Source organism: Tetrao urogallus (genome assembly GCF_951394365.1).
Source record: "Tetrao urogallus genome assembly, chromosome: 5".
NCBI classification, from domain to species: domain Eukaryota; kingdom Metazoa; phylum Chordata; class Aves; order Galliformes; family Phasianidae; genus Tetrao; species Tetrao urogallus.
Genome location: NC_136818.1, coordinates 48,888,545 through 48,916,270, shown reverse-complemented (window position 1 = coordinate 48,916,270; position 27,726 = coordinate 48,888,545). Strand labels below are relative to the sequence as shown.

At 40.2% G+C, this 27,726-nt stretch overlaps 1 protein-coding gene across 1 annotated transcript; it reads right to left on the bottom strand.

Annotated features, from left to right (window-relative positions):
- Window positions 1-359: 359 nt before the first annotated feature.
- LOC306946670 (kinesin-like protein KIF20B) lies at window positions 360-27,726 on the bottom strand (the record flags this gene model as incomplete). Its single annotated transcript, XM_079535763.1, has 33 exons — window positions 360-410; window positions 1,506-1,648; window positions 2,118-2,250; window positions 3,002-3,082; window positions 3,694-3,897; window positions 4,907-5,032; window positions 5,678-5,842; window positions 6,808-6,984; window positions 7,877-8,032; window positions 8,883-9,022; window positions 9,279-9,404; window positions 10,038-10,098; window positions 10,506-10,628; window positions 11,277-11,415; window positions 11,855-13,058; window positions 15,197-15,359; window positions 16,098-16,217; window positions 16,426-16,487; window positions 16,992-17,259; window positions 17,831-17,978; window positions 18,510-18,649; window positions 19,238-19,492; window positions 20,354-20,516; window positions 21,908-22,054; window positions 22,518-22,589; window positions 23,056-23,167; window positions 23,491-23,688; window positions 24,280-24,328; window positions 25,204-25,388; window positions 26,383-26,521; window positions 26,716-26,832; window positions 27,002-27,088; window positions 27,571-27,726. 33 exons carry the CDS (start codon window positions 27,724-27,726, stop codon window positions 360-362), a joined length of 5,610 nt encoding a protein of 1,869 aa, XP_079391889.1.

Here is a 27,726-nt window from a genome sequence, read left to right as displayed (position 1 = left end):
CTAAAGACACCATTCCTATACAGGGGAGGCAAAACAAACAAAAAACAAAAGAAGCAAAAAAAAAAAAAAAAAGAACTCCTTCCCCCCACCCCCAAAAAAAACCAAACAAACAAACCACCAAACACATCATTCAAGAAAACTGGTATTTATTTCAACTTCAAGAGTCAGTTTGAAACGTCAGAAAGACACTATACACCTATATATACTATACTATATACAAACCTAAGAACACAACTAAGCAACTGTTAACGTTCAATAACAACCAGTTATAACAATAACAATATAACAGAACTAAGTCCTGACTAAGTGGAACAAACATGCTTCTTCAAGGTTATTCAGCGTTTTTTGGATCGTAGTCGTCACTTGATGATTACATGGTCGCTTTCCTTCTTGTTCTGTTCCACAGAAACCTGAAGAAAATATTTCAAAAGTTACTCATCTTTTTACACAAGACTGACAATGACCCATGCAAACCTATTTCTTCCCCTAAATGGATTTCAGAATGGCATTTGCTTATTATCTTTTAATCAGAATTCTATAGGATACAGAGATTCTGTAGGATACAGAAATCTATAGGATACAGACATTGTTTTAATGCAGCTTAATCAGAAGGAACAAATAAGACACATGTACAAAATGCTGTTTATTTTAAAAAATACCCACTCCCAAAGAAATCCCGAAGGCAGCATTCACTTTAAAATGCTTATTTTCCAATGAGCATTCTAATGCACGTTTTGTGAAACATGGGGTGTTCAGAAAACATTTCTAGCCTAAATCCCTGTAGCTATGACTTGCCCAGCAATTCACTTCTCTGTTCAGTTCCATGCTCTCAGAAGTACAGCGAGAGAAAAAATTGTCTCATTTCCTTCGTGCTCTAACAAAACCCATTTTGGTTTCTGCCCCCCTCATCCATCAAATCAACAGAAAATTCAGTGGGATGTTACAGTGTGGGCAAATGAACACTATGTTGAACAGAAAAAGGACTCTAACATAATTAAAGGATGCGGCTCCAACAGAGCAAGAACTCTCAGCACCATAGCTGCTGGCAGAGTCACAAAATTGCTTTCTGAAATGGTGCATCAAGTCCTGGCACTTCAGATCCTTGACAAGTTGGCTTGGGCAGGATAACGCAGTTTCTGCATACCTAAAGAGCTGTTCAAGTTGTGCTTTAGAAAAGCATAGCTGCAGTAGAATAATCCCAACCCAACACACTGTAAGTAACTGTGATTCCAAATTGGAAGACGTCTCCATGATTGCTACATTCCCTACATAGGCTGCTGTAAGCCAGCAGCCAAATGCAGAGATCTTCAAAGAGAAAATAAAATAAAACTGCAGGAAGACCAACAAGAATGACTAGGTCGAACAAAGAAATAGCTCAGCACTTTCAACCTCCTCCTGCAAATAGATGAAATCTTCAAGTCTGTTGGACTCCTGAGTAGTTTATGTTGAGACAAGACTACAGAAATGCATTACATTGGACAGAATAGTAATGTGTAATCGCTCACCCAAGAAGCAGGTATATCTAGAGGGCAGGAAATGTCAGCTGAATACAGCTTCCTTTTGGATCTTTTTGGCTTCAACTCCTCCTTTCCAAGACTTTCTGGTTCAGGAGATTTTGGGGAGCTTACTGCTGCCATCAGCTTCTTGGCTAGAAGAAATTTGTTTTGATTCATAAAGTGACCAACTTACGGATTTCGTGAGTCTTTATATCAACAAATGCCAAAAGCTTCATTATAAACTTGGTTCATAAGTGATACATCAAGTTTAAATTAAAATATTCAGAAATTGCAATGGTCCATCAAGGGTATGAAAAACAAACATGACTCAGAAGTCGCTGGAAGTGAGGAACTTCGGCAGGAGCTAAACAACAGGCCTAACTTTTGTGCTGACAGAAGCACAAGGTGGAGTCAACTTCCTCTGCATACTTGCAGATTTTCATTCAAGTAGTAATGAATCTCGGAAGAGATGAACAAATGCATTTATTTCATAAGTTGAAGAGCAACGTAACATGGCAGACAAGTTCTCTAAGAATATATACATTCATAGCCTACAGCAGAAACAAGCCATTCTGCAGTGCCTACAGAAGGTGGAATAAATCTTACTTGTTCTACACCAACCTTTAGAGTGAATAATAGAAGGAGTACTTTGAAGAAAATCTCCAACTTTTTGTAGAGTTCCATCACTCCTGCTAGTCAATCTTCTACCGGAAGTACACACTCGCTTTCTTAGGAAGTATTCTTTTCCGGGTTTCTGTTTAACAGACACGTGAACAAGAAATAAGAGCATTGTTTAAGCTTTATTTTAGGTCAGTGTTATCTTAAGCCGACATTTTGAGCTTTGCTACTGACACCTCTGTTTATTATGCTAATGATATTACAACTGCAAGTAACGTAGACAATTTTATACCCTTTAGGGAGTTGTCAAAGTCTCAGCAATTCCAAGGCATAAGTTTCTTAACATTTGTTAAAGAAGCAGTAGTTTCTTTAAAAGTAAATCCCAAGCTGTGGAGATGTTTCTTACATAAGCTGCTCTAACTATAAGAAACATAAACAAACATACAAAACAGAAGACAACACATTGGGAAAAACCTACTCTTCACACTCTAACCATGCCAAGGATACTCCTAAGACATTAAAACATCTCTTTTTAATCATTCCCATGCATACAAATCACATGAATCTCAGCTTAATACAAGGGCTTCACTTACAGAAGCACATGATAATACGCTCAGGCTTCTCCTCCCAACTATTCAGTCTGCCATATCCTTTCCACCAAATCATTCCACACTACAGCCCAGCCATTGTACACTCTTGGGACAGACCGACTTGCTCTATGGTAAGCTTATGGGATTTAATAGGAGGAGGTCATAAGAGTTTAAGATTCCCATTCAGCTACACAAATAAGGATAAGACACTGCTGCATAAGAATGTTTACTCCCTTCAAATGGCCACACAATGACAGAAAGTCCCAAACTAGCTTCCAAACTAGAACAAAAACCAACCATTTTCTCGTCACTTGTAGAGGGTGAATTACAAGCCATGGCAGACTTTGCATTTTTCGAGTTCTCACTTATCACAAAATCCTGGGAAAATAAGACAAGTTTTAGCCACAACTCTTTTGGAAAGATTCGCTTTTCATTAGGTATATCACAAAAGCAAACACTTTCAACGCTATTGCATTCAGTAATAGGGAGGTATTTGCTAGCGGTAACAATTCCAATGTGAATCAAATACTAAATAAACATTCAAGTGCACAAATGGGTTGGTAGCATTATTAAGATATCAGTATTAGACATCCTGTGATGCGATGCCATCCCCATACAGAGTGGACTTTGTTCTCCCCAAGACTCGTAAGAAGCAAAACTGCATGTTGACAAGTCAGAGGAAACACTCAGATATTTCAGACAAAATAGAAAGCAAACGTATAAGAAGTCTGAAAAGCTGACTGATGTCTACAGATTTTCAAAGAAAATTCACAATGGAGTTGAGATAAAGTCTTTCCCTTCTCTTAAATCATTATCACCCAGCTTGGCTAGTAGTTTAGTTTCATTAAAGCTTGGACTCTCCACGCCAAGGTTCATCAATTAAATGCTTCAACTACTTTCCTGAGATAGAAGTAGCATTTTTTAAAGCTTAAACGAGGAACGGTAGAAAGGCATCAGATATTTCGTTTTCTGTTTGGTGTAGGTCATACCTCATCCATGTCATCACTTTTTCTCTTCTTTCTTGTCCTAGGCATTTTCACCCTTGCAGGTAACATGCTGTCGCGCTGCTTAATCTCCATCTTATCAGGTTGCAGAGTTGGCAGTTGGATCTCCACCTCTGGTTTTGGGAAACAACCAGTTTTTCCATTTTCTGTGGATGCTTCAGAAGAGTGGAGGTCAGTTTCCAAATGCTCCTGGTAGCACAGAGAAATTTTAAGTGCAAGTGTTAGGGAAGCCATGAGATCAAAAACTATCATGCATCTGGAGAAGGATATGCAAACCTGCAGTATCCCAGCTGTTAGCTTACAGAACACTTCTAACAGAAGAAGCAGTCTATTTCAGTTACAGCAGAGTTTAGCCCTTCTTTCCCAGAACCTGTTACAATTAAAATTATTGTTTCCAATCTAAGGTAACAGAAAAAGTTTTCCATGTTACATTGAGCCTGATGCTTTACAGCTCATTTTTCTCAAGGGCACAGACAACCATTCTCTTTCTACAATTAACTGACATGATCTTCTTCATCTCAACTCTGCTGCTGCAGAACTGGGCAGGAACAGAAGCTTTTGACGCAAGTGCCTTATTATCGTCCAGCTTAGTTTTAGGCAGTTTGCCCTTCCTCTTCTACACTAGAGTTGCAGAGATCCACCCAACCCTGTTTTTCTCGGCAGGAACAACAGAGTCAGAGCTGTGATCACGTGGACTCCTCCTTCTCTATGGCAGGAATTCAGCTAGTAGCTAGCATATCAAAAGCAAGTTCAGATGTTGAACAGAACATGGAAGACGGGCTGCTGGGGACATCAGGAAATGGCAGATGGCTGCTACTACTGCCATGAATACATAGAACTGCTACTTTACGAAAGCTGGCAAAGTTAGAAATCCTGCAGGGGAAGAAAACAAGTTCCATTTGCTGTGCCCATTTCAGTGGCTCTGTAAATTGCTTTCCAGGTGACTCATGTAATCATGAGCCACGTCATAAGCATCAACGAGAGGAAAGTTTTCAACTGCAAATAAGAGGAATTCATCACACAATGGTTTCAACAGCTTTTATTCCTACCAAAGGCTATGAAAACAGATGATCTGATCACCTTGAAAGGGATAAACAAAGCTTGAGAATTGTGTAGAGAACTCGAGACCTTTTCCTACTCATTCTTTATCAAGATCAGTACAACTACCACATTTTCAGATTTGAAGTCGCATACTAACCTCAGATTCATTTAATGAAGTGACACTGCTAGGACGTCGAGTTGATGAATAATTCCCTTTAGCTTCACGTCTTCCTGGAATACTTTCTTCATCTCCGTTTTTAGTTTTGCTTTCTTTTTTCACAGCCTGTAAACATTTAAAATCAGTGAAGATCAAGCTGTGCAGCACACCTCCAAAATACTTTGAGTTTTCTAAAGTTCCAGTGTAGAATCTCAAGCTCAGACACCACATGAACAAGTAAGTTGACCTTCACAGCACAAGTCTGTGAAGGTAGTAACATCCATTCATCGTGTAATCTTCAGATTCACCCTACTGGGTCTCTCCAACGGCCTCATTCAGTACTCCACCTCCAAAAGAGACCAAGTCAGATGTTACTTAGGGACAAAATCTGTAATGCTGGTCGTCTTGTCATCCATTCAGCCCGTACTCTCCGCACGCTCACAGCTGCTATGTTAGAATGCCAGAGACTAAACCTCTGCCTAATCTTTAGTGTCCACACATGAACACATGGAAAATTGAACGGAAAAGTTCCATTGCATATATACAGAGGTGGAGTTCCAGTAAATAAAATGCTTCTGAGAGGATGAGAGCACATGCCTGAGTTGAAGACAGAAAGAACCAACACTCATCACTGAATGTGTAGTTAAAGGACTCTATGTTAAGAAAAGTGATTCTAACTCCTGGGAGATTTCCAGTATCTCTAGGAAAACAGCAGAATAAAAAGGGGGGAACAAGACTTTGAGTACATATTTTCTGTAAATATAATCATACCTTTTCATTTACAGAACGATCCATTCTACCTTGTCTTTCTTCAAGTAAAGGTACTTCTGACAAAGCCTGGGGGCTATTGTGGTTGATGCGTTGTTTTAATTCCTTTATAAAGTCATCTTTGTCAGCCAGTTCTTTTCTTAACTCTTCTATCACAGTTTCATTATCCTAACAAACACCGTAAAAATTGCTGAGTTGCAGGATTGGCAAAAGGAGCTAACACACACAAGCAGCACTGCAGTTACTTAGTAGCAACCGTTTCAGAATTGCAGGCTAAGACAGTAAGCTAATCAAGAACAATAACATTGCATGGTTCTGTACGGTCGCTGCTACAAGTGCAGTAGTCACCTTATTGCCTGGGAAGATGTATTACAATATGTATTGAATTCTTTTCTTTTCTTCTACTCTTGTGCTTCAGCCTTTCTCTTAAGATACAAGAATAAAAAGGGTTTTTATTTGTTCACGAAGACCTCTGTACTGTGAGAACTGTCAGCAGTTGTAGGGGAAGTTTTGCTATGAGCGCGGCTCTCATCCCACAGAAGGAGATATCCAAGCATTCTCAAAAAAGCACAACTCAATTAGTCTTCTGTTTAGCTTCTGAAGTTCCATGCTACTGCTTAGATTGGCTGTCCTGATTTAAAGCTGGACAGTGAAATAAAAAAGGCAACTTCCAGAGATCATTCCCCCTCTGCCTTTGATGCTTCCCTGCATCTCTCTTCCCATCTCCTTCCGTCTTTTCATGCCATTGTAGATACTAGCTCAGAGAAAACAAAGAAAGTAAGAAACCTGAGACAGAACTACTATCTGACCAAGTATTGAGCCTAGCTTGGGACCAAGAAACGCTGTGAAGTATGGGAAAAAGTTACAGACGTCCAGACTAACCTTAGGATCAAAAGCATCAAACTGACGTCCGTTTATTTGAACTACTAAAAATTTTGAAACTCTAGCACTACCAGAAATGCTGTTTCTGAAGAACGGAAGTCAAATCTGGTGCTTTTTTGGTTAGCTGCACTGCACACGATGTCAATACGACAGTGTTTAAGAACAGAACTACACCCAAAATACAAAGAGCTGGCATAGCGTTTTGCAGAATTTATGGGTAGCCAATCAGGCAGGAAGAAAAGAGAGCTGACCTTGCTTGAATCCTTTAAGGCCGATCGTTTCAGTTCTGCTATTTCTCTCTCTCTTTGCACGGCATTAGCAGCCAACGTTTTGAGCTGCACTTCCAAAGCTTCTACTAACTGATCTCTCTCTTCACGCCACTTTTGAAGATTGCTGTCCTTTTCCTCCAGCTGGGCAACAAGTCTTGCCTAAACAAAGAAAAGATTATCGATGAACAGCACTAGCACACACGGAAGTGTTCTTACAGTTTGGTAGGTAGCACTGTTTTACAGTCTTAGTAAATGTACGATCTCTTCAAGATCCACGGGAGCTCTGGAACTATTGCACTACAAACTACAGAAGCAAAACCATGCTTCTATTAGACAATCTCTGTTACTCTCCTTGTGAAAAATTATCATTGGTATTATTTAAGAACCTCCACTTCGGTTTGCTCATTTAGTGATTACTAACAGTACCAGTCTCCTCACATCCTCTGTGCTGCTTGCAGGTCCAGAAAGTCAGGACTAACTACTTCCGGATGCAAAAAAGGTTTTGTGCACCATACAGATGCACATGTTTGAGAAGTTACATGACAACAGCTCAGTGAACAGCTCAAGCAACCACTTTGTTATCAGTCACTTCTTGGAAAGTGATAAGGGAGCAAAAAAAAGGGAGCAGATTGACCCAGCAGTTTTATTCAGTATCTGGAGAGAAGTTTGTGGGGTTCCTTTGGAAACTCCATTGCCTTTTTCTTCCTTCTAAAGGCTTAGAGGCCTTCTGTGTTCCAGAAAAGAAAACAAACAAATCCTACTGTTCAAAATGTTTTCTTAGACTCATTAAGCAGTAATTTATTTTTCAACTGTAATTTTCTTATTTAAGTCCCACATACGTTACATTTCATTACGTAGGTAGGAAAGCTTTGTCTTTTTGTGGCCCTCCTATTCCTCCCTTTTCCAAATCAAGCAGTTCTCATACGGGCTTCATAAGAAAGCAAGGGGACTTGGACAAGCTACTCTTACGTGCCCATACTGTTAGTACTTGGCGTGAAGTTGTCTCCAAACTACAGACTCTGGATGACTCTGCCAAGACCTCGTCACTTACAATTTCTGCTTGTTGCTTTCCGTGCCGTTGTCGGTCCTTAGCAAACTTCTTCATTTCTCTGTTGCGAAGATTCTCAGCTTCTTTTACCTGATTCAGGAGTCCTTTTTTTTCCTTCAGCCACTTCTTTCTATCAGTTTGATACTTGGCCTCACCTGTCTATTTCAAAGGAATCAGAAATGAAAAACTAAGTGATTAAGGAATAAAAGTCTTAAAAGCCAGGACGTCATTAAATAGACTTGTTTCTACAAGATCATAGAAACATTAGCAGTTTTTACTACAGAATGTTCCCAGTGCATGTATTGCATACTCATCAGTTCTTTTCCATTTAATAATAATATTTTTCAGTATTTCTTATTCAGACTGGAGGGACTCCACAGAACAACTTTTTCTCTTTATAAATGTTCTCACAAGCATTACAGAACTTACACCGAAAGTCACTGCATGAAAAACTATTTTAACTTAAAAGTGTCTAATATTTTATGCTGCCTTGCAGGAGATGTAGATAACTTGCACCTCCTTTGGGGTTGAAAGACAAAGAAACGTAACACAATTTACGCTGTAGGAATAGTCCATGTGTACTCAAGAACGTCACTCCAATCCACAACAACTTTATCTCCTTTTCTATCGCAATCAACCTTACTGTCAGACACACTCACATATAGCATAGAGCATCTGAGAAACTACTTGAAAAAAAAGAAAAATTCTTTTAACCAAGGCCAATTAAAATTAGACCCTCAGCACAACAAAAAAAGGCTTCCTGGCGATAAAGTTAGGTGCTGATTTGGATAGCTTATACAAATTGCCCAAGCAACTAATAGAAAAAAGGTTGGACAAATGTATGTTAAGTTATAATTTGCTTTCAGTTAATATTCCTAGCTGTACCTGGTCCTTATTGCACACTGCACTGCAGGTTGTACAGGAAGATTTTTCCATCAATGTAACAGTTTACTTTATCATGTTATAAGTAGTCTCCTAAGTTGAAGTTACAACTTTAAAGTGAAGTTACCTTCAGCTCTTTTTGCAGCTTTATTAATTCTGTATGGTTTTCATTCACGTTTGCCTCTTCCCTTTCCCTGTCCTTTTGCTGCCGGTCACTATTGCTCTGGTTCTGCAGTTCTCTGCATCTATGTTTCCACGTCTCCAGTTCTACTCAATACACAGAATGAGGTTAGACACCTTATCGTTTCAAATGTGTATTTGAAACACCACATTAATGACTTTTTACTAAAGCCACTTAGGTTTTGCCTGCTGTAGAACAAAGAAATAACAGAAGCTTTTAACAAGTAGAAATTTGTTGTTCACTATGGAACATTAATGCCCAAGCCAAATGAAAATGGAAGTGGCTATCACAATACATCTAAAGCACTTATGCATCACTGCTCCCTTTCCACTGAAAGATTACCTGAAGCTAATCTTTCGTTCTCTTCTAATTGAGCTTCAAGCACTTGATCTTGTTCAAGCTGAGTCTCTTCTTGTTCTTCTAATGTCATCTTCATAGCTTCAATTGTTTTTTCTTTTGCACACAGATCTGGAGGTTTGAAAATTTACAGATGAACTCCCTATTAGTTCCCGTTATCCTCTCCCGAGGAGTTTTCAAGTCGAGGTTCCCCCATGACCAAAAGCTCTCTTGAAAGAAACAGAGCATCTCTATTGAAATATTCACATACAGATACAAACAGAGTTCTTAAGTGACTCTTACCAACTTGTTTTAGGTGAGAATTCTAGTGCTAGGGACAATCAGAATATGGAGTTTATTACATGAGAAAATGACTGTAGTTCAGCTGCTCTAAGATCATCCTACAGCCTACAGAATCTGTTATTGCAGAACTTGACATTTCAGAGGTTGAGTTTACTTCAGAAGGTCAACTAAAACAGCACATGAGCAGCAGACTTTTTAAAAAGCACTGCAAATCTGCACTTTCTTGGAGACTTCTCCCAAATCTGTTGCTTTACTTTCAAGTTTACTTGATAATAGTCATACAATAACATTTAAAGCAGTGCGTAACTATTAAACATCTAGTTTGGAGTTTCTCAAATCACGTTTTAAAATATAAAAGTGTAAGACTCGCCAAAGTCATTAGCGATGTGACAACATTGACATGGATACTACACAGAGATAGAGAGAGAGAGAGATGGAGAGAGAGGAAAAATAATGGCTGACCTTCACGTATTTTCTCATATTGTCTGGTGACTTCTTCCAACTTCTCGTTATTCAACAGCTCCTATATTTCACATTGAGAGAAAAGCATACACAGTAGAAACAAGCAAATTTTTAAGACAGCCTACAATCAGTCATTTTTTCATAAAGTACAAATAAGTATTCTAGCTGATAAGAAGGGTTTGAGGTAAGACATTTCAATTAACATACAGAGATGTCACTCATCAGAATCAGGTTATATGCAGCTATTAAACATGTATTTACTATGCAGCTTATTGTATTTAAAGCAATCTGCCAGCGCTCTGCAATGACAAATTATTTGAACACCTTTCATGGTCTATCACTAATTTCAGTTGGCTACTTTCATTTTACCCCAATTTCTGTACGCTTTTTCCTGTGCTTGGAATACTCGCATCATTCGTTTAAAAAAAGAAAATTATGAGCAAGGAAATTTTAATAAAAGTCATGTACCTGTCTAAGTTGCTGGATAGTAAGCCTTTTGACATCCAGCTCTTCACTGAACTGTTTTTTAATCTTTTCAAGTTCATCAATTCTGTTCCTCAGAGATTTCTCCATAGAATGCAATAAGGACACCTGTAACATAAGTAAAGCACACAGTTATTTTAAGACTTCTGTAAACCAAGTTACCTAAAACCATTTTTATGCCTCAATTTTCCACCCTAAACACTTCCAACTAACAATAATATTTCCAACTCAGTGCCTGCAAAATCGGTTGTAAAATATCTTCCTGCTTAATAACTAGATTATAATCATTAATATCATTAAGATGAAAATAAAGAAAAAAAATAGATATGCCTCATATCAAAGAGCCTCTGGAAATCAGTCTATTTCTCGTCAGGTAAATACCATTTTTCTTCCCAGTTATCAGCACTTTTCACAAGAGTCAGGTTTGAGGCTTTGGAGTTGCCACAAATACCAGAGGCAAGGCTACTGTTACTACAGAGATCACCACAAGTCCCCCTCCAGAAGCCAATTAGCCATTCTTTTCACAAACATTATTCAAGACTACCAACAAAGTTTACTTTCCTCTGTTCGTTATCTTTATGAAACCATGTCTTGACTTCTGGTCTCCTCTACAGCTTCAACGGCAACATTCACTAAGCGTTGCTGCTTGCCCCACCAGCGTGACACATTTTTAAGCTTCGTAGGTAAGGTTTGAGCAAACAAGTTCTAACAACAGAAAGCCAAGCACAATCTTCTAGAAGAAACTTGACTACAAACCTCGCTTTGTATTTGCAGAATTTGTTTCTTGGCATCAAAAAGTTTGTCTTTTAAGTCTGCATACTCTTCTTCTTTCCTCTGCAAATCTTTTTTCAAATTCCGCACAAGGACAGAGCTCTCAGCAACAGCCTTTTTAAGCCTTATGTTAAAAATAAAGAGACAAAGAACATTTCTGTACGCATCTCATGGAAACAGCATTTGTGGCTTAATCCAGGCCCTGCCTGCTGGTTTCTACTTGTAAATAGAATCTTAGATCTATCTAGACCAGTGACAAGATTTAAACAATTACTTTCAAATTTCAGCTTGCCTCTCATAATCAGATTCTGAAGCTACAGATACTTCAGATTCTGTTCTGAGGGATGTACAACAAAACCACCAGAAATCCCCAAGTTATTCTTTGCTTCCTTGCACGCTCCTGTTTTCCCTTTGAACTCAAGTAGCATACCAAAGCATCCTAAAGTAGTAGCTTGGCTACTGATAAACATGCAAAAGCATTAAGTCAAAGGGATGTTCACAAGAACGAGTTTTAACTCTAGCTCGTTCTCAAAGGGCTGTAAGTTATCTCAGGAGTTACTTACGATTCTATAGTTTGCATTTTCTCCTTTTCACTCTTTTCCTTTTCCCAAAGAGAGTGTTTCATCCGCTCCAAGCTGTTTTTCAGCTGCACAACTTCTTCCATCAGATTTGCTTTTTCATTATTTAGCTCTTCAACCTTTGTGTCTTCATTAGCAGACTTCTCCTGCAGAGCTGCCATAACTGTTCCTAGATTTACAATAATGGATTCCTTTTCCTTAAGTAACTCTTCGAGTTTTGTCACGCTGCCTTCCTTTGCTCTGAAAGCTTCCAGGAGACATTCAAGCTCTCTTATTTTTACCTCACAGTTGGCAACTTCCTCCTCAAATTGTGCAATTACTCTGTGATCTTCCGCAGCCTTTTTTTCAAAGTCCCAGGTTTTCTTTTCTACTTGCTCTTGTAACTGATTCATAAGATCTTCTTTCTGACTATCTGGATTTGTAACCTCGCTTAGCTTCATGTCAAGTCGATTATTACAATTCTCAGCATCTTTCAGTCCCTTCCTTAGGCTTTCAACATCTTGAAGCAGTGCTTCGATCCGCTGACTTTTTTGTGAGGAAACATCAATAATACTTTTGCATGCTTCCCAAATCCTTTCAAGACCGTGGTCAAAGGAGCGGTCCTGTGCAAGATCTGACAGAGAAGAAGCCTGTGACTGAAGGCATGCAGAACTAATTTGAGATCTCTCTGGTTCATCTTCCTCAGAGCCTGAGGAATCCTCTACATTGACTAAGTCAGTATCGATAGCGTAGGACTCTAAGTGACGTTTGTATAAGTCACCTAATTTGGTCTGCACTGCTTTTACTTGTGACACTTTATCAATTATGTTTTGTTTGGCAACTTCTATGATGTTATTTAGTTGAACATTTTTTTCTTCTAGCCCCATATTTACAGATCTCTGTTCATCCAGCTCAGAAGCAATTTCCCGATACTCAGCTTGACACTGCCGAAGTTGTTCACAGAGGTCAGCAGCTGTTTCTTCAGAAAAAGAGAGCTTAGTACGCAGGCTTGTGACCTGCTTACTGAGACCTTCTTTTTTATTTTCTTCTCTCCTGCAATGCTCTTCAAGCACAGCTAAGTGACGTTCCAAGGTTTCCGTTCTTTCCCTCAGTGCTAGTACTTCCATATGGTACGCAGAGCACTTCTGCGTCACGTGTTCAATTCTCTTTTGCTCTAGAGTGCTCTTTTTCTTTCTCTCCTTCACAACAACTGGAAAAAAAACACCACACAAAGAAAAGGAATGCAGCTCACGTTGATGAAAATCAATACTAGGTAGTAGTTCACAATACCAAGTATCAACTACTAAATGAAAAACTGTCTTAACATGAAAGCCATACCCTCACATCTCGTGGTATTTGAAAGTACAAATGGAGTTAAAGCCCTCTGAACTCGTAATCACGTGCCTCAGACTTCTAGACATAGTTTGCAGCAAAAAGCTTTCAGTCCGCAAGAACGCTTTTACCGTGGCACTACTCCAACCTTCCACTGCACACTAGTAGAACATGTGGTCAGTTTTAAGAAACATGGGAACGAAATAGATAATTCAGCTATATTGCTTCCACCTTCCCTGCTTCAGCAATCCCTAGAAAACAGCTAAGAATCCACCTACATCTAAGAGGTATTAGACAGTTCTCTGAGAAGTTTCATTTAAACTCCTGGTGCTCTTACTTTAAAAAGATAAAATCCGGGACAAGTTGATCACTTCAGTGTGGGTATCTGCTGTCTCCTTTTTTTCAGTTGGTCTCTGAACAACTTATGGGGATTCCTACTTCTGTCCACACCTACTATTTTTTTGCATAGAAAGCTTGCTCAGAAAAAGGTACACATTTGCAGACTCAAGTTTCCATAAACAGTGCATTAGCTTGGGGCTGGTTTTTCCTTAGCTAGTGAGCACTAACTAAAATTACATGCATTTTCTTCCTATCAGAAGTGACTCCTGCTGTACTTCTTCCTTGCTTTAGAATCCAGCTACGTCCATTAAGTAATATGCATACTTTGCTTCAGCATTTAAAAAATAAGTCAAGACTTAAATGACTAGGGATTGTGACAGCACAATATATCCCACAGAAATTTTGTAGAGTCCCGCTATTACTACAACCACAGAAAAGCAGAACTTTGTAGCATCCACACACAGCCAGCATTACACACAGATACACGTGGATTGCATGGAAACGGCCTCTTAACCATTCCAACAAGTTCCACAGACGGCCCCCAAGTGATTTAGAAGTCGTTCTGAAGCAACAGCAGTGGCATCTTCAGTCCCAAACCAGGTTTTGGGTTTAAATTGCTCCCAGCACCTCTAGCAAAGGCGAGTAAAATCCTCCGTTGGAAGACTTAGAAGTAATCTAAATGCTTTGTGCTGAAATGTACAAGCAAACACTAAAGCAAGAGAAGTAAGACTGCAAGAAGGTATGTGATGTTTAGTCTAGAAGCTCCTTATGCACCAAGTAAGGAAAAAGCATGATCCCAAAACGTGGGAAACGGGACCGAAAGCTCAGTGAATGGTGTAAATACCCTGAACTTCAAACCAAGATAACCTATCGTCTCTAATGAAATTTTGCTCACGCTACTAGGATAACTAAATTCTATAAGAGAATCAGCACAACACACCTGTGCTCATTGTTACATTGTGTATATTTAATACAGTTAAAGAAAATATATTAAACAGTAATTGGACACTTATAATACAAATTAAAAAAAACAACATCCAACATGATTGAATAGTCAGTATTTCTTCACAGAAAACTCAAGGCTGACCTTGTGAGTATCAGTTATCCATTTTAATTCCTAGCTGGAAGAGTACTACCATTAACTTTTTAAATGAGAGCTTCAGTCATATGATTATAACAAGCCTACTACAACTGGAAGTACGACAAAGTCCACATCAGCTCTATTTCCCTTCCTCTGTCTCTGGTAATACGAATATGCGTGATACCATTCAGTGGTCACATTATTTGGCATAAATACTGGATCCTAAAGATGGCAGAGGGAAATCATCCAAGAGAAGCATTCTCATACAAACAAGGCATGGCTTTCCTCTCTTGCACATATTTCGCAAGAGAAAGGCAAGAAAGGAAGGGACTACAGCTAAGCCGTGGATGAGGAAAAAGCAGCAAAAAGGAAATAAATAGTGCAGAAAGCTTTTATTTTAAGCATTCAGAAATGAACAGCATAGGGCCTTCTGCAAAAGGGATATTTACATTACAGTTACTTCTATTTACAGAATAACACGGGATTTTCTCCTCATACCATAAGGTTGCGCTTCACAACCTTTTGCTTCCATTCCAGAATAGGAATCAATTTGGTTTTTTGGAAGACCCCTGGCTCAGCGATGGAAGAAACTGTACCTTTCTTTGGAGGTGGCTCTTCCACAGGAGGCTTATCTTCAAAACAGCGCTTTCTGCCCACTTCCAACTCACTTTCCGCACGTCCCTTGAATTGGCTGCTTTTACTAGCTTTATTAGAGTTCTCATTTGCCAGCTTTGTTTTAAAAGTAGTTATAGTCTTTTCCTGTATTGATAGAAGACCAGTTACATTGAAGCTGAACAAAAGGACCACTTAACGCACAGTAATCTTCTGTAGGCAAACATTTTCACAAAACTACACAGCTGCAACGTTTATCCAGGGACCCTAAAGATGTCAGTTACAAATCCCAGCAACAGCAAGAACAGGTACACCTTCAGATAAGGACGAGCACAATACTCGGTGCAGTACACAAGGGAGAGCAAGAGCCTAGCAGGTTACAAAGCAAAAGACTTGCACACATTCCAGAGGAGTTTACCAGAGTGACAGAATTAACTATAAATGCTTTCAGAGCTACTTCAGGCTACCACACATCAAGGTAGAAAATGAAGAAAAGCCACCAGAAGTGGTATGCACACACACTTCTAGCCAAGCTACTCTTCACATACTCAGTAGCTTGCAGTACATTAGTCAGGAGAGCTCTATTAACTGCATAGAATGTAGAGGTATCCTGGCCATCCACTCATACTTCAAACTCCGCTCAATATACTCCTACTGCTGCTCTTCCTTTGATGTAGGAGCGTCAGGTAGCAGTTGGTGGAACACACTGATATTTTTCTTGCTTGCGTTAACAACAACTATCTTCAGATTAACCTGAATTGTTTACAATTTCAAACAGTAACAGCTTCGTACAGAAAATCACTTTTACAGAGGTGAATGCATTACAAGCATAGGGTTTGGGATGGGTTGTTTCGGTGTAAAGATAGTGAGATGGGCAAAACTCACATAGTCCTTCACTTTTTCTTCTAAATGAGATCTCAAGTCTTGTAGCTTTGTAATAATGGCATCTTTCTGCACCACGACGTCTGTTAGCACTTGAATCCTTTCGTTTTGCACATTCATTCTCTTGGAAACAAAATAAAAAAATAGTTCAGTCATCAGCTTCTAATGCAGTGTTAAGTAGCCGAATTGCACAATGCATTTTAAACGCAAGTTCAGTTTCGCTAAACTTGGTGAGAAAGCTACTCCTGGAGCCTACTGGAACAGCATTTTAAGCTACCACAACTTGGTTTTAAACAAATAATCCTACACAGGATTTTCGTGATAAAGTTACCTCGGTTGCTTCTTTCAGTTGCTCAACAGACTCATCCAATTGAATCACCTGCATTTCAAAGTCTGTAACACACAGAAAAACTGGCATTAATAAGTAGCCAATAGGTAGTTTACTCAGTAACCCCAGATGTTCCCAGACATTCTGATGTTGGAGTAGATTTGAAGAAATTAATTCATTTGCACGTGGCCTGCACTTATAGGAGTGTTTCAAAAGTTGTATTTGTTGGAATGAAAAGGTTGCATCAGCAAGAAGTAAAGAAGAGCAGGGATTACAGTACAACAGCAAAATCTACACAGGGACATTTAACCCCATACTGCTGAAAGCTTCAGCCTGCTAGCTGCAGCTTAAGCGGAAAAAACATGAAATAACCAAGAACCGTGCAATTGTTCAACCTGAACACATGCACAGAACAAACAATCACTTCATATTGCACACAGGCTTTGTATTATATACAGGCGATGGCTCCAAACGTAGAACATCTCCTCTACTTCCAGCTCAAATTGCTTATGTCTACTTCGGATTAGTGAACTATTTCTTTCTTCTACCCATGGCATCACACAACTCACCTTTGTTCTTCTGTCTCAGCTCTTCCTCAGTTTTAAGTAGTTTGGTGTTTTTCTCTGTCAGCTCTTCCTTGGCCTTCATGAGCTCAAAGCCAGCTTTTTCCAGCTGCTCCTCAAGCCGACCAATAGCTTCCTGTGGATCCTCTAGGGATGCAATGTAACTATGTGCTGCCACAGCTTGCTTTTTAATATCCATAACATCACGCTGCAGAGAATCAAGAATGCCCTCAAGATCAGCACAGGTGTCACGCACTGCGCTATGTTCTCCACCCTGGAACACAATTTCTTGTCAGTTACAGTTGGTGGATAGCTACCTACGCAATAGCTGTTACTTCTACAGATAGTTTGGATAGCCACTGTGAAGTCAACCACCTAAACAGTTTTTAATTCCAGCTTCAAAGCCCACCTTGCAAGTTCACATGCAACTTAACAGAGAGTTGTATTGGGGGGCGCGGGGAGTGGGAGATGTGAATTGGCAATCTAGCAACAGCTATTATATTTTATAGTATTTGACGACCCACTATCACACTCCTTTTTTATATTACCACAGATACAACTCCTGCAAATTTAACCTGTAAGCTAGGATTCCCTTTTTCCTCGAACACAGGGTCATTTTTCGTTTTCTGTTGCAGAAACACAAAGAAAAGCCGTCAAATTCCCAAAGCTGTCTGAAAGGCTCAGCAACCATTCGTACTAGATGAAGAATAGATGCATCTTGCTCATCATACAGCAACACAGCCTGCCTTTCCTTGTGACCAGCCTTTCAGCTCCCTAAGACGTGCCCATACCACTTAACTGGTAAAAAGGAAAGTATTTAAGAAAAAGCAAGAACGAAAAAATACCAGGGGTTCAGCTTGTTCGCTGCGAGGCAGATTCTTTAGTTTCTCTTCGCCTGGGTTGTCAGCATAGCCACTTACAAGTTCCTTCAAAATTTCAAGGCGCTTTTCAGAATTTTCTTCAAGCCGTTCTCGTTCCTGGGAAAGGCATTCTCTGTAGAACAAAAGACAGAACATACGTCAGCTAAAAGCCAACCCATCTCAACCGCTACGTTATTAGCGCAGTTTCTTGAAAACAAAGATGTTTCTCTATTTCGGCACCACAGAATAATACACAGAATATTACTGCTACACTGACAAAGAAATGTATTTCCCCACTCCCCAAGACCTGATGGAGGTGAGGGAGAGCAGCAGCAGGTGACAACAGATGCAAATGTTTACTAGAAGACTTCTTCCTGAGCTCCTCAAGCCAGAAAAATTCTGTTTGCCACTAAGAGAGCAGTCAGTAAAGATACCCTCCTCTCCTCAGCCTCCAAATCAAAGCCTTTCCTGCGCTGTATTTCTCCTAAATTCCACCGTCCAGGTAGACATTGATTTCTTACCAGAGACCAAGTAAGAGTAAAAGAGCAAGTCCAGCAGAATAATAGACTATTCTTTCATCCAATCCAACTCTCAGCAACACGGGAATACACCCTCACCTTTCCTTTTCAACCAATAACTTTAAGAGCGTTTAAAGCTAACTTACTTGAACTCTGTTTCCTGCTGAGCAACATATCGGGTAAATTTTTGGGCCACTTCATCACAAATTTTCAGTTCCAGCAGTAACTTGTCCTTCTTCTCAGCAATAAGTTGGTTCCTCAAGTCTTCCACAAGACTCAGCAGTGCCTAGGATAACAGCACTATTAAGTTTTTCATCAAGCAATGGTTTCGCTAGAACTGAGTTTTCTCCCTTCACTCTATTTGAAAATGACCTCCCACTTCTTTTATTAACTTATTCATAAACAGAAGCCTTCACATTTGGTCCTAGCTCAATAACTTACAGGCTTGCTCAGATAAGTCATTTGCCAAGAAATCTAAAGCAGATAATTCATATAGAATTCAGCTGTTACTTTGCAGATGCCCTTTTTTGGGGGGGGGTTGGGGAGGGGTGGGAACAGTCTGCCCAGAGAGATTACGGGTACCCCCTCCCAGAGGTGTTCAAGGCCAGATTGGATGGAGCCCTGGGCAGCCTACTCTAGTACTGAATGGGGAGGTTGGTGGCCCTGCATGCGGCAGGGGGGTTGGAGATCCATGATCCTTGAGGTCCCTTCCAACCCTGGCCATTCTGTGATTCTGAGATTCCACTTAGTTCTTAACATTGAATTTAGGGACAGAAAGGGTGCTCAGAACGAAGAGGAGGGAGATGGAAGAAAAGAAGGATGTTGTTACAAGCCTCAGGGATGCACTAATTCTTAAAGCAGTCCGGGCACTTACTGAATATTCTTCTTTCCCTATCAGGACGTTATTTTCTTCGTATTTCAGCACTGTTTCTTCTCCTGACTTCTTATGTTCTTGCTCCATCTCATAGTCATCATCTTCCACTCCATCTTCTAGGGTCCAGTCCCACAGAAATCCAGTGCTTCTCCTTGGGACGGTCATTTTAGAGCAACAAGGCGTTGATGACCCACTGGCTGAGTTCTGGCCAAATGACTCATCACGAGGAGGAACAGATGCATCCGTTACTATAACCTGCCCAGGAAATAAAAGAACAAAGCCATCAGTATTCCTTCAACCTTGACTAGTACTTCCAAGAGGGACCTGCTGTCATTTCCTCTCCGGAGCTTACTACTCCCTTGGCCTATAGCCTTTGTTTGGTCACTACTTCAACCAGTTTTCAAGAAAGTAGAAAGGAATTACTGCAGACTCCAATCCTCCCCTTAGTCTCAAGACTATCACTAGCCAAACAACGTGCAAGAACTGCCACTTCACGAAGCCACAGGTTTCTGCTTTTGCTTTCAGTTTCCAGTTGCACTCAATGCAACTGGACATCATCTTTACAGGTCTTTGTCTTGCACAACCACATCACCCTCGTAGGCTGCTCCTTCGACTTTCCCACTTAACCTCCTTAGATACGGCCACAATCCGAGGGCACACATCCACCAGTCACTCTTCAGACAACAAACTGCCAACGCTTCAAACACTTCCATCAAGCCTGCAGCACTGATCGGACAGTTTAACTTCTTCAGCCTTATATCATGACTCTCATTCCTACCCATTCTGACTAACCTCCGCTTCCCCACTGAAGCCTCTTACGGCCATAACACAGCCTTTCAAACTCTTTGCTGCTCCATTTATATTGTCAGGGCTTGACCTGAACAAGAGTCAAAATTACAACACGTATGGGCTAGCTGGATTGGCTTTCCTGGGTGGGATCATATTTTGGGAAGAGAGAAAAATTAAGTAAATAGTGGAGAATTTCCTCCCGATATGACAAGTTGCTTCTTGTTAGGCTGAAAACCTTTTAGGAATAAGATTCTCAGAAGAGAAGGGCTTCCGCCCTCACACCCCAAAGAAACACAACAACCCCAGGAGAGACTACAGCACACTCACTTTTTGTGCAAGAGCTGAGAACCTCAGCACGTTGAACGTTTCATCATAGGCTGAAGCACTCTGGCTGATGTTTACTAACATGTGTATCTTCCCTTTTCCACTGAAGAATCCCTGAAGAAAGTGCGTCAACTTACTCTCCCGAAACGGTATGTGCTGCTGCACCCTTTGGAGACAAAAACCACAGCAAAGCCCATTACCACAAGTTAACAACTTCAGTTCAGTGTACGAGCTATCCAAGCGGAAGACAGCATATTAATAGCGGCAGAACTCCTTACATCATTTTGGGTTGTGGGCTGTTTTTAATGCTATCGCTTTTTGCTAGTCTGCAGACAGGTTGTGTGGTTGTTCCAGCTACTACGCAGCCTTTATCTTCTTGGACATCGCACAAGAATATTTAAAACAAAAAGTACGTCCAACATTTAGCCTATGTTAGGTCACACGGCCTCACATTACCTTCAATTCTCTCTCTCCTTTCTCTTTCCCTTACCATCTTTGCAAAAACGGCCTATCTGCTTCTCAGAAAACAGTTTCTACTTGTACGAAAACCTCACCTCCCTGGTGAGGTTGCCCACTGCACTCTTGACAGCTACTGAATTCTGCAAATAGTGCAAGAAAGCTTCAGATAGTTACACTGCTGTCACAACACACACACGACCCATAAGCAGCTCTACTGCAGGAGTGCTAAACAAGAGTCGTGTTAAGAAAATGACTATCAAAGTCATCTATCAATATGATAAGTGATTAAGCTTCAGTACATTTCTTCTGAATTGTTCAGATGTCAAGTGATCAGGACCAGAACATAAAACAGTTCTGAACACATCACAGCTCTTCAAGAAGCTGCTAACTTTAAAGGCACCCTTCTTACCTACAAAGGAAGGACCGACGAGAGACTAAACCTCTAGCTAGGCCTATTTTCATCTTCTTTAAAGCACAACAGAATTTGAGTAGGCTACCAGGCAGAGTGTTAGCAAATAAGAGAATTTCTTCAAGCACACAATGGCATTCCCCAAGCACAGACCACACTTAATCTGTGTGGGAGAAAGACATCTTCAAATGAGAATCTACAGAGAAAGCTGCTCCTGAGCGGTTGCATCCAGCTGTGACTGTAAATAAATACTACATCCTTTTAAAATACAGAAAGTTCTGCCTGCACTCACTTAGAGCCCAACTGCAGGCAAAAATAGCAGGTAGGCTTCTCTTCTGTCTGCATTATTGTAGAGAAAATAGTGAAGAGAAACTGTCTATCTTATCCCAGGATTTCTTTGAGAAGGCAAGGCCAGAAGAAACAATGTTAAGTTGCTTAAGTCCACGATAACACGTTCAAAGATTCAGAACTCAAAGGTTTACTTAAAAAAATCAAAAGTAAAAAATAAACAAAGACGGCAAGTTTATAGACCACTTTGTTAGATCAACAAGGCTTCACACAACTGCAGAAGTCTACGTGTACTTTTCACTCATGCCTTAGCTTTGTACTCTGCATTTTAGACAATAGCTTAAACGTTGCACGCAATACCTGAAATCCACACCTGGTTTCCAGTTTGTACAAGGACTTACTTTGACTGCTGACTGATCCTGAGTGCACTGATACACTTGCTTAGAGTCAGGAGAGACGTATTGATATTTCCACTCTCTTTCAGCCTATCACCTTCGTTGCGCGTCTTGGTATACCTTTCTGAACCAGCAAGATCACACAGGGATAACCTGAAGGCAGATAAGGAAAATTAAGTTTTCTTGCCTCGGAACGTGCCCTGATTATTTTCATTTCTAACACAACCACTCCTCCCAACGGAAGAATTTCTTGAACCCTCCCATGCTTTTTAATGTTGCTTTCCTAGCGAAGCTGCACGCTACTTCCTGCCAAACGCTTCTTCAACAAAGCTTCCATTTTTCTGCCATGCGCTTCTTTCTGAGGACTTAACGTTAGTTCAGAAGTCGAGTGGAGCAGGATAGAGGAACATTGTGCTGAACAGGGGGCACAAGATGCAGAACAGCACTGCAACTGGATGGTTTAGTACCGTATGACGATAGGAAATGGGGAACCACCGCTCATACACGAGGCTCCATCAGGGAACACTGAGTACGTAGCCTAGTATCAATACACCAACACTGAAAACAACTGACAATTTCACCCCAAAAGAAGAAGGGACCTTTGCTCTGAACTTACTCATTGACTCGTGTCACTCGTGGCATTTCAAGGTCTTCAATTTTTAGTAACTTGATGGTAAATATACTGTGGCTAAAAGGAGAAATTTAAAACCAGTAAGGAGAAATGAAGAAAGGACAGAAATACATGTATTTTTACAAATCTACAACATCTAGTCAAAACGCTGCTGGATCTACTTGAGATTCAACTAACTTCATAATTCTACTGGATGCAGTAAGCCTTTTAAAGAGACTTTTTTCTCGGCTTTTTTTGCTTTTCTTCCCTCCCCCAAAACACCAGTACTTAGACAGAAGAAGGCTTAGTTATTCTGCTGAGAGTTTTTGATAAAATAATTGGCTTTTGTACACGCTTATCTGCTCGAAGGACTAATCCATCTTGTTTCAAGCACTAGAATCACATGCAGTTACAGGATATCTAATGGAACACTCGATATCAAGCCTCTTTAAAGCCTTCTGCCCTACAAAAGCCACAGGCAGTATTTTCACTTATCCCTCTTCCCCACACCATCTTATACCCAACCTCAGACAAAGTCTCCCACCTTCGGCTGGAGCAAGCATTCAGCTTTGTGCTTGCAAAACTCCGGTGTTTCTGTCCCAGTTCAAAAAGTCCAAAAGCTTCTTCACAATCAGAGACCTGAACCCACTGCAGACCTTTCAGAAGAAGGAAAAGTGACTTTGGGAACTTCATTAGCAAATAAAGAAATGAGGTATACAAACAAAGAATAATACATTTAGTCAACACAAGAAAATACTGTATTAAGTCTGCTTCAGACACACGATAAGCTGATGAGAGATAAGACTAAGGTTCTTCCTCCCATGGAAAAGGGCAAGACACAGTATGCCTCTGCATTCAAGCAGACATTTCTAGAGCTAAACTGAACACATTTAAGAGTTTTCTATCTCAGAAGAAACATTATTACAGAAATAGCACTTTTCCATGACAAGCTTGGTGATTTGCAAAGCACTCCAGTTACCTTTCACGTAAGAATATCCCTTGTTGTCTGGAGCAAGGCCAAGTGTCTTTTTTTTCCTGTCATCTGACATAGGAGCCAGTAAATCATAAAAACATTCATTGTAAATCTCAAAAAATGAAACCCAAACAGAGAACTTTGAGAAATTATCTAGAGATAATCTGCTAGATTGTTCTGATCCTTTTGAGAGATTTCCTACACCTGCAAAGTAGAAAATATTACAAGTCAATCTAGAGACAGCAAAACTAATTGCATTTAAAAATAAGTAACGACTAAGATTACAGCAGCCTTGTTAATTAAAGAAAACTCTTCCCAGGCAAAAACCACGGACATCCCCCTCCTCCCATACACACACAGAGCATCTGGAAGTCATATGCTTGCCCTACACCTTTGCAAAGACACATCCACTTGAGAGCTTGCTTTTTCACTTCCAAAACCTAATCTAACGCGTCTAGTTGGGTTAGAAATATTCTGAACTCTTCAAAGGCTTTTTAATGTAGTTCTTGAATGCCCTAAAAGCCTGTCAGAATATCACTAGGAATCTTATCACAAGCCATACTCTTTCTCTTCGTTTTATACTTACACCTCGTGCTTAACACCAGGTTATGCTAGACGTCCAAGTAGTCTCCTAACCACTTCATCCCTTCTGTTTTCTGCCCAGATGTCCTGCCCATTATTCCAATCCATCGCAAATAAAAGCCAAATAATCCTTTTATTATTAACATTAGCCAAGAGTCCGTTCTTGACCTTAGCAGTTAGAAAAGCTTCTGTATTGTTTAATACAAAACATACCCTTAGAATCAGCCGGTGCTTTGCCGTTAGTGCTATTGCGATGCTCTACCTGCAAAAGAAAAGAGAGACTTCTGGATTTATTACTGAAGCACAGCACCAACACACCACCTGTGTTTTTGTGTTTGTTTTTTTTCTTTTTTTTTTAAATACAGCTATATGGCCCTCCCAGAAAGCAGTACAGCATAGTTTCAATATGCCAACACCAAAAATCCTGGCAGTACGTTACGATTGGTTCAGTGCACTCATACACTCCTGCTTTCAGTCTTGTTTTTACCTTACTACTCATTCCTGACAATTCCTCTACTATAACATACTACAGCTCGCCGATACAGGGGGAAAAAAGAAAAATTGGAGGAGAATCCCAAACTGGAAAGAAAAATGCTTGCACCTAGTCAGTTTATCAGGTCAAGTGTTCTACCTACAGACATGGCTCTTGAAACCAGAGGAGGCACCTCTAGCACATGATCACATCTCATCCTACTCCATTAGAGAGTTAAGATCAGCATACAGCCGTTCACTGCATTTTCTTTCCACATCCTCACTAAACCTGGAACAGAGCTTTGGTTCATGCACATGTAGAAGACAGGTGTTGTTTCCCCCTGCCATACTTACAGATCATTGCAGCCAGACTTAACATGTGCCTGGGCTCTCAAAGTTATTCAGAAAGAATCTGACTGCCACCTGCCTTTGACGCACACTTAACTAACTCCTCAATAAGATCAATCTAACTCCACAACTGAAATACCCCACTATGGTGTGGCATGCCACTAAGAAGATGCTTCATTCTTTGTCGACAGGAACAGAAAGATGAATAAACAACTGCGTGAGAACACACAAGCCTCTTTCATCACACAATGCACAGGATCACACTGAGCTCTCTCAAGACGCATGTACTCATCGTTTCTTTATGAAGTGGTCTCCTACCTCTTTTGTCAGACGAAGCAAGGAATTTTTAAGAGCAGTTTCTTCTCTCACTTGGTCTTTAGTCAGTTTTATGTAATCTCGCCACCGAATAGGTTTCAGATCCATTTTGGTGTATAGCCTTCCTCCAATAGTTTTAAACAACATATCCATCGTCCTTGGCAAAATACCAACATCATCTTCTGTCCCTGTAAGCAAAAGAAAGGCCCCAGTAATTATCATGAGCAACGTACAAAGTAAACGAAGACGAAGATAGCGGATTTGAATCTCAAGGCACACACAAAAAATTAGAGGCCAGTTACAGTCTGAAGCAGCGTTTGCAGTGTTACTAGTGAAACACAACCCATTCCTTAGACATTACAGGGCATCACTTGAAAGCAGCCAAGATATACTGCATCAGCTTAGCCATAAGAGAAGGGGGAAAAGAAAACGCAGCAAAATCCCACATTCAACAAATATGCAAGTTTTCAACTGTTTTCCAGGCTTCCTCCCCTCTCTGAAATAATCCTGACATACAACCAGAGAGATGTCTCTGTAACACCACTGTATTCATCCCACCAACCTTAGTAACCAGTACCTGGGAGCCTTGTAACTATTGCTCAAGGAACTCAACTTCTTTCCCCACTGCCTTTTCTTAGAGCTCAAAAAAGACAAGCTTCTATGACGTTGTTATTACTAAACCCAGAAACTTGAAAAAAGATGGAAATAGCCTGCTCAAATGTTTCAAAATGTTTAATCTCTGCCTACGATAAATCCAACAAACTCAGACATACTTTCTTCAAATAAAAAACAGCATCTAAGATGCATAATGTCATTGTAGGAACCAAAACCAAAGTTGCTGATTTGCACCCTTCTCACAGACTGATCGTTCGATTTCACAGCTTTCTCTTCGCCCTGAGATTTGGAGTACTTGGACATGGAAGTCATGCACATCTCTCTGAAATTCCTGCTGGCTTACAAAGGACTACCACTGCACGTATACGCAAATTCGGGTAGCGACTACAGTTGTCACTTTAGTAATATATGTCATGGAAGAAGACTTTTCAAGGCTGCTAATATTCAATAGAAGGCAATGTACAAAGCCTGCTGAGTCACTAGGTAAGAAGTCAAAACATCTCTCTCTTCTAGAAGTAAATCCTGCTTCAAGAAACTAATTCAAGGAAAAAACTTTTCTACTCTTACCTTGGAATGTGTAGGTTTTCCCAGCATTTCTAACGCCATACGTAAAAACAAGGCGATTACATCCTTCTAGGAAGTCTAGCACTGGCTGCTTCACTGCACCTTCAAAGAATTCTTCTTGAGTTGCTTCAGGTCCAAACACCTGAACGTTACCAAGAAGCTGGTTAATCTCTTTAGCTTGTTTAAGCAGTCCTTACATACTTGTAGGAGTCAGATACACGCTTATAATCATACAGGGAATTCTTAAGAGAAACTTGTTGGTTCTATCTTAAGTAACAGAAGACAAGCAACATCTTCCACAAATAACTTAGAGGCATTTAAAGAAAATTCATTTACTCGTGAAAAGGTGAATTTCTGTATCGCCTGTCCTGCAGTTTTCTCAGTCGGTCGACTCCAGGAGCTCTTAGGGGGTTTCAGTATAACGCTTGTTGAGTCCTCAAGTGAAACACACCCCTATTAAAAGGAAGCACAAGTAATGCAGGCATCAAAAGTGTTTTAAAAGATCATCATAAGGGGAAAAGTAAACAAGTATACATTAAGGGTTGTTTGTTTTCTTTTGTTTGGTAGCTTGGGTTTTTTTTTGTTGTTTGTTTTTAGCGTTAAGATTAAGTAAATGTCGTACCTGAGATCCATTTGCTCTTTCCAGTGCTGTAAAGGGCTTAATGCGCAGGCAAACTTGTATGTGTCCCCTAGGCTCCAAACTAGACCTCTAAAATTGAAAGAGCTGGAAGTTACAAATCTGACTAGATCCTCTCTTTGATGATTAGCACATTTAGACAGCATTCTTTTCATCAGCCTGTTGTAACAGACTCATTTGATGACACGGGAAGCACAAATATTTCACTCTGTTTTCACAAGTGCTTTGGCCCCTGCTAAACTTCCTTGTGAGAGCCTAGAGTTTCAAAACAAATAATACTGCAGTACACTCATGTTCTGCATTCAGGCCAACTATAAGCACAAGTCTTCCATCACTCTGCTTCTCTGAAGTGACGTCAGCTTCACCCACTGAGACTGGTGCACCCCATAAGGTATCAAAGCAACACCACACATCTTGGTCTAGCCTATGCACAGTCTAAAGGCACAGAAGAGATGACTGTCATCTCCTCTTTAAGATGCTAATTCTTCTTACCAAGAAAAGAATGAAGCTTCTTTTACAAGATCCAATTAATTTTAATATTGAAGCTTTCTTACCCGGCTCATGTCTGAGCTTGAAGAAACCAAACTAAACTCATCAGAGAGATTTGTTTTTATGTCTTCCACATTTACCAGTCCTGTTCTTTCTGGAAGCTCTATGCCAGCTACATAGGATGGTCTCAAAATTTTATCTTCTTCTGAATTAGTTTCCAT